At 37.5% G+C, this 7,920-nt stretch overlaps 1 protein-coding gene across 1 annotated transcript; it reads right to left on the reverse strand.

Moving 5' to 3' along the window:
* Positions 1 to 1,428: 1,428 nt before the first annotated feature.
* olfcd3 (olfactory receptor C family, d3) lies at positions 1,429 to 4,685 on the reverse strand (the record flags this gene model as incomplete). The annotated part of the gene is made up of 6 exons (XM_082182935.1): positions 1,429 to 2,342; positions 2,429 to 2,552; positions 2,727 to 2,954; positions 3,042 to 3,830; positions 4,093 to 4,384; positions 4,465 to 4,685. The coding sequence occupies 6 exons, from the start codon at positions 4,683 to 4,685 to the stop codon at positions 1,429 to 1,431; spliced, it is 2,568 nt and encodes an 855-aa protein (XP_082039061.1).
* Between the last annotated feature and the right edge of the window lie 3,235 nt (positions 4,686 to 7,920).

A 7,920-nucleotide genomic window follows, 5' to 3' on the forward strand; every position in this document is an offset into this window, starting at 1 on the left:
AAACTTCATGCATATAATTTGCATTTTAATGTGTGGATTTAATAACTTTATCATAAACAATGTAGTTAAGTCAATTTCTTGCATGAAAAGAACTTCTACCCAGACAGAAGTGTTTTATTTTTCAACAGCGCAGATAAAGTTCACAAACAACTTTTGTTCACATTAAAGGTGCATTAAGCAACTTTTCATGTTAAAAATACCCGTTTTCTAACCCATACATGCTTAAACAATTGCCTGATGGGCTGAATGAGCCCTTCTCTGATCACTGAGATTGTCTCTATAATCCTGTAAAGTAAAATAAATAAGAGGGATTCGGGCCGGAATTTTAGACTGGGCGTGACGTCATGCGCGTTCACGGCACGCTCACATAGCTATGTCTGGCAGGTTTGTGTATTCGCCGGCATTCTCCGTAGAAGATGGATTGTAAGAGACCTGCTTGTAGTTCATTTCAAACACCAACGCAAACTCCACGCAAGATAAAAAAAAGAAAACTTGTCTCTAGTGCAACCAAAAGGGCAAAATTGGACTCAGACAGGCGTCGGAATAAGACGAGAGTAAACATAGGGAAGGCTTTCAATAAATGGAGAGATCTCCGGTCTGCTCTAGGGCTCAAACGGGATGCTCAGTTGGCTTTTTTCAAAATATCTACTAAATAAATCTGCACTACATGTAGTTTAATGTTTTGCTATTCGATTAAAACAGTTCAAATATCTTGAGTGTGATATAAAATGCTGATATATAAGTTAGATAATTAGACACAAATTTTGAGCAAATTACTGCTTAATTAGGATGTATTGCTATTGGAATATGCTACTTAGCAGATCAATAAAACAGGCTAAACCCCCGCAAATCTTCGGCGGATTAGCCTGTTTGGCTTTTATGGTAACGTCATAGTGCCATTTAATTGTTTATTACCTTGAGACAACTGAGTGTACTTTTTTGACCGACTGTGCTTTGAGCTTTTACAAAGTAACAACTTATATTGTTCATGAACGTGTTTCCATAATAATACAATCATAAGTGGATACAGTAAACACATAACACAGTTCAGTTTTCTACTACCCCCGTTTTTCCCTCACACATAAGTGTGTAATTTACTCAATTGCCTTTCCTTTCACATATTTAAAATAACTTGCAGATTTATAACTTTATTACCTCTGAAGACATTATGATTGTAAACAAAAGATTTGCGGCTGATGCTCCTTTGGTTATGAACAGCTCGTGCTCGTGCAAGCGTGCGTGTGCGTGTGGTCCATGAGTGTGCACATCTCTGGCTGCAGTTTCACTTGCCGCCAGAGGTGGCATAGTTCTGCAAAAACTCAGAATCTTGCTTAATGCACCTTTAAATATGACATGTGTACATACATATATACATGTAATCTGGGTTACTTATCTGTTGCTTCACACTATGTTCAGTGATTCATGGGTTTAAAGTGCTTTAATTGAAGATTTCCCCATCATTTGTTTCTTTGTGTTCTTCTCTGGTTTTAGCAAAATGATGTAACATTTTGGAGCAAATATGCAAAATAGTAAACCAAAACTTGAAGCTAAAATAGCAAATATCTCCACAGCTACAGTGAATTTTCCAGGAGAACTGACATAAGCTGGGATAAATGTAAGCCAGACAGCACAGAATATGAGCATACTGAACGTGATAAACTTGGCTTCGTTGAAGTTATCAGGGAGCTTCCGAGCAAGAAAAGCTAAAACAAAACATAAGACTGATAGCAGGCCAGTATAACCCAGAACAGCCCAGAAACCAAAAGCTGAACCTAAGTTACATTCTAAAATTATCTTTTCTCTGTAGTAGCTTGAATTCAAATATGGGAAAGGAGGAGATATTGTTAACCAAAGCACACAGATAATCACCTGTATTAACGTTAAGGAAATAACACTGAGTCGTTGTTGTGCAGGTCCAAACCATTTCATGACATTATTTCCTGGAAGTGTAGCCCTGAAAGCCATTAACACCACTATTGTTTTTCCCAGAACACAAGAGATACAGAGGACAAAAGTGATCCCAAATGCTGTGTGACGCAACATACAGGACCACTCAGTGGGCCGACCAATGAAAGTAAGTGAACAGAGGAAACAAAGTGAGAGTGAGAAGAGCAGCAGGAAGCTCAGCTCTGAGTTGTTGGCTCTTACAATAGGTGTTTCTTTATGGAGATAAAACAGAAACGATACCAGTGCCGTTAATAGCACCCCAATGAAGGAGAAAACACAAAGCAACATCCCCATGATTTCTGTATAGGAAAGGAATTCAACCACTTTTAATATACATCTGTCTTTACTTTCATTTGACCAGAACTCTAAATGACAAGGAAAGCAGTCACTAGAATCTGTGAAGAAAACAAAATACTTTAGTGAATAACTCACTTTAATTTATAATAGTTTCATAAGAGTTATCCAGCATGTACTATTTTACCTGTGCCATTACTGATTTCTCCCTCTGCACATGGAATACAGTCATAACAGCAGACAGGTCGTCGTTTTTTCACTGCCTTCCTAGTGCCAGGGAGGCAGCTCTCACTGCACATTGACACAGGCAACTATGAGAAAATAAGTTGTCAAATAAAACACCAAATAATCATGATTTGAATTGTTAAATTTGATATATTTTCAGACAGATTTACTAGTATGATTGTTCTGGACCCACTGTCCTGTTCACAATTCAGATATTTCACATAACCTCAATAATTTGTTATTATAAATTATTGATATACCTGTCCACTGTTCCCTGCCCATAACACGTGTTCTTGATTGACTTGAAGACGTTGCTCTGAAGCCAGTGAGCTGTCATAGACACCCACATGCTTAAACTGCAGGCCTCCATTCCCAGCAGGCTGCCAGTTCACCAGGTCATATCTCGCCACTGGATCACCACTTCCATCAAAGAAGATTTCTTCACCTGTTTTGACAGTGAATCTCACATTTCTCATATACTCCAACACCTGAGAGGAAACATCAGGAACAGTATTCCTATTTTTTCATTATCATTTTTCTACCGTTATTTTTTGTGTCCTCTAACATAGGCCTACCTTTTGTGGTGTGGGCCGTTCTCTTTTGCTGCTGTTGGTGGAGGATCTGAAGTCTTTTAATACATTATGTAGGGTATGTGCAACAGCATACACTGCAGTGTACACTTTATTTGCTATCCGTAGCTCTGATACATCAGTATATTCGTTTTGCAGCTCAGCCAGTCTCTCTGAGCCAGTACAGCCACCCCTGCCACTGTTCCTGAAAGAGCACTGAAAAGCTGTTTCCCAGAATTCTTTTAAAAGTTCAATTTTTGGTTCTTGATCAGGGTGCACATTCACTAAAAACTCTCGCAGACCCACAAGTTTGGCATTTGCTATGGCAAAACCCACAGCTCCAGATAAAAAACTGTATTCCTTTGTCTCTGCAACAGTTCGAGAAGTGATCCATGATTCACTACCAACCCACTGCAGCCCTGTGATGTTGTGTTGTGCAATTACATTCACAAGGGGGAAAAAATCTCTTAATGCAACAAAAGCCAGCACCACTCTGGCGGTGCCTTTCTTTATCACTTCCAGTGTCTTTAGAAGCTGCTCCTGTGGATCAGTTCTTAATATGGTCTCTGAGTATTCAATACAAATCCCTTCTTTTTTTGCAGCCTCCTCAAATGCTGCAATACCATTATTGCCATAGTCACTGCGACTCCTGACAGTCCCAACCCAGGTCCAACCAAAGTGCTTAACAAGCTGAGCCAGTGCTCTGCTTTGGTAAAAATCACTGGGAATTGTTCTAAAGAAGGATGGATACCTTTTTCTGTTACTCAGGCATGCACATGTGGCAAAATGACTGATCTGTAAGAAAGAAAAAAAGGGTATTTTAACCACAGATTTGTTAAATTTTTCATCCATATCTGTAACATTCTACTGTACAAAAAGCATAATTGTTATGAAAGAGACTGCAAATATTTAAACAACTTAAAAAAAATTCTATAAACTGTAATTAATATGATAAATATGACATATATTTATGACTAATATAACATAATTTTGGTGCCTGTTCCAGTGCTTCATGATTCAACATGATAACTAGCAGCAGATAAGTAAGAGTTCTTACAACAGGTAAACTGAATGGACCAACTACAGAAGCCAAGGCTATGGTGGGAGAGGAGTTTGACTCTCCAACAATGGCATGAACAGCTGGTGGTCTAGAACAAGATGTATCACTCAAAGTCTCTTCATAGCCATTCATCAAAGCCATGCCTGAGAAAATAGCCTGAGCTATTGAGCCACAGGAGTCATATATCTTATAGCCCAAGGAAATGCCAGGCAACAGTTGTGTACTGTTATTGATCTCCTCAATGGCAAAAATCAGCGTCTGGGCAAATTTAAACTCTCGCAAGCTCAAGCTGTAAAAAAATAAAATAATAATTTTATTACATTCAGCAAAGAGTCATGTTCAGCTATTATTTTATATCATCATACAGACCTGACACATGTTGTTGGCTCTGGTTTGGTAGTGAAAGGATACATCTTTAGCAGTGCACTAATGTGGATTGAGAATATCGCCCCAATGTTGATGTCTCTTTCTGCAGAAAGTAGAGGAAGGGCAGGCTGACTAAGCAGTCTGCAGACTTGTGCTGAAGCTGGTACACAGACCCCATACACCACCAGCAGCAGCAGCTGCAGTGACACAGTCCTCTTTGCCATGCCAATATGTATGCAGGGCAGGAACCTATGTGGCAGATCAAGGGTAGTGCTGCCTTTTATAGTGTCTTTAAATTGTCCTTTGGGGTTGGCATTATTAATCTTTCACTCTAGTTGACCTCTCACATTCATGTTTCATTATAGAATGAATTAGACTGTCTTTTTTATTTTGATCTATTTTTTATTATTTTTTAGAAAGAAAAATAAAACTAGTTTTTCTAACTCCTACAAGGCTGTTTGTCTGAAATTTGCCATGCATCATTCATAAACACTCATGACACCAAGATATCAAGTAAGGGATATAATCCACGGCTAGCTATAATTAAACCTAAGCCCTAAGCCCTTGTGATCTTCCTCTGTGTCCATACTTTTGTGACGTAATTCCGCTTTGACTGTCGGGTAGAAGTCTGCTGCAGAGATCGTGGATCTGCAGGTGGCCACAAAGTACACTTGGTCATGAGCACCATTCTGATACCTAAACTGACAAATGGGACATCCTACGGTTTTGTGGACTTAATGGACACACGCACACGGTGGCCATTTTAAATGAACATTAAATGTGCCATTTGGCACAGGGCAGTGGAGGCAAAGAACCACCCCACGCAAAGCAGAGTGCATTCAAATCATTTAAGCCTCTGAGGTCGAGAAACGCGCCGACGCGTTTTGCTGGATTTTTTTCACATAGCAGCAACATAAACTTAAAAAAATCCGTCATTTATGGTCATATAAATAAAATAAATACATGATTATAAACTATAGAGGGTCTTCTTTTTTTTGTGTACACTCACATTAACATCAAAACCTTGTTTTTATTTTTAAATAAATAAAATAAACAGGGTGCGCTTTCAGCTCACTCTGTCTCCGCAAAAATCTTTCTGAAACAAATCTGGAAAATGAACTGCAACTCAGCGAATACTTATCACACTATCTTTTAAATAAAACAGTTCACATTCAAAACAAATATTCTCCTGCAATGCAATCTGTATGAAACTAAAGAGAAGTACAGTTTCTCCCGTCTCATCTAATTAGCTGTAATGAGTTCACGCCCTCTTGCAGAGCGCGCTATTCATAAGATAATGTGCTGAGGTGATCTATGCAAAATAAGGTAAACGCCCCCTGAAATGAGTTCACACCCACTCGCAGAGCGCGCTATTCATAAGATAATGTGCTGAGGTGATCTATGCAAAATAAGGTAAAAAGCCCCCTGAAATGCTTTAAAACCAGCAAGTTTCATTCATTCACTTTCCTGCGCCGTTGGAAGATGACACACAGCCCTTCAGCTAGTCCTGGATAGCGATGAAGAGTTCACTTTTTCCTCAGAAGAAGAACAGGACTCTGACAAGGAACGTTTGTATTTTGAAGAGCGACTTGATCCAGGCGTGGATAATATTTCGGATGAGTAAGTCTTTTTAAATTTACTTGCATTAGTTGACAAGCTATTTTGTATAAACGTAGGCTACATATTTTACTGGTTGGACCATTTCCATACTTGTAATTCAGAGTAATTATATTTAAATGGTCTAGGCTATGCTTTATAAAGTAGGAGAGAGGCTTCATGCAGTCTGTTTTCTTTCGTTTTTAATAGTTTTGTTTAAAATAACACATTTCGAGCTTTCTATATATTTCTCTGGTATTTTAGGCAAAGCTTATGAGTTTGGGTTCATTTATGAGGCCTCCAGTTCCTGCTATTTTTAATTATTATGTATTAAATACAGGCAATTGGTTGATGAAACAACTATTAAAATTAAGATACAATTAATACAAAACGAAAGACCTATGTTACAGACAAATGAAAGACAACATTTCATTGATTAGTTTTGGATAGATTACACATTTTTACTGTAAAATATCTGCCACCTCAAATAAGCTTTTGTTTGCCAATTTTTGCTAATAATGTTAAATATAGTATGTTTTGTCAATGTAGGCTATATTCGAAGTAATGAATCCTTAACTTTGAAATATGTATGATAAAATGTATACTTTAGTTTTTACAAAGAAAGATTACACTTCAATTGTTGTTGTAATTGTAACCTTTTTATTAAAAAAATATATATATTTACAAGGTTGATGTAAGGCAAGGCAAGGCAAGGCACGTTTATTTATATAGCACATTTCATACACAATGGCAATTCAAAGTGCTTTACATAGAAGAAATAAAAAAAAATAATGAAAAGAAATAAGAATAATTAAAACAGTTTAGAAAAATAAAATACAGTACTTTTAAAAAAATAAAAAAAGAATATTATTATAGATCTTTCCTTCAAAGGATTCCCTTAAGACTTAAATCTTTCAACCTTCTTTTAACCTTCAATCTTCTTATGACTTCCATCTATCAACTTTCCTTTAACTTTCTTTTCTCCCTCAATTACTCACACGTTCTTTAATATCGTCATTTAAATACTGTTCTACTTTCAAACCCACATTAATACACGTCACTTTCACATTATCACTTTCTTTTACACCTTCTGAGTGGGCATTTACAGTTACGGGCTAAATGCCCTGCTGACATAGGAGAAATTAAAATAATTAAAATAAATAAGAATAATTAAAACAGTTTAGAAAAATAAAATAAAATACAGTACAGTACAAACAGTCGGACGAACAGCGGCACAGTGCTCATTCAGTAAATGCACAGCTAAACAGAAGTGTTTTGAGTCTGGATTTGAATGTGACCACTGTAGGAGCACATCTGATCTCTTCTGGAAGCTGGTTCCAGCTGTGGCTGGCATAATAGCTAAAAGCAGACTCGCCATGTTTAGAGTGAACCCTTGGTATTTCTAGCTGATATGATCCTAATGATCTGAGTGATCTGTTGGGTTTATATTCAGTGAGCATATCTGCAATGTATTGAGGTCCTAGGCCATTGAATGATTTATATACCAGTAATAATACTTTAAAATCAATCCTAAATCTAACTGGGAGCCAGTGTAAAGACCTGAGGACTGGTGTGATATGTTCATATTTTCTGGTTCTGCTCAGAATCCTGGCGGCAGCGTTCTGAATGAGCTGCAACTGTCTTATGGTCTTTTTGGGAAGGCCAGTGAGGAGTCCATTACAATAATCCACCCTGCTGGTGATGAAAGCATGCACAAGTTTCTCTAAGTCTTGTCTGGAAACAAAGCATCTAATTCTTGCAATATTTTTCAGATGATAGTATGCTGATTTAGTTATTGCTTTGACATGACTACTGAAACTAAGGTCTGACTCTAGTGTCACACCAAGATTTCTGACTTGATGT

This window comes from Leuciscus leuciscus (genome assembly GCF_965113295.1).
Source record: "Leuciscus leuciscus genome assembly, chromosome: 10".
Taxonomy (NCBI): domain Eukaryota; kingdom Metazoa; phylum Chordata; class Actinopteri; order Cypriniformes; family Leuciscidae; genus Leuciscus; species Leuciscus leuciscus.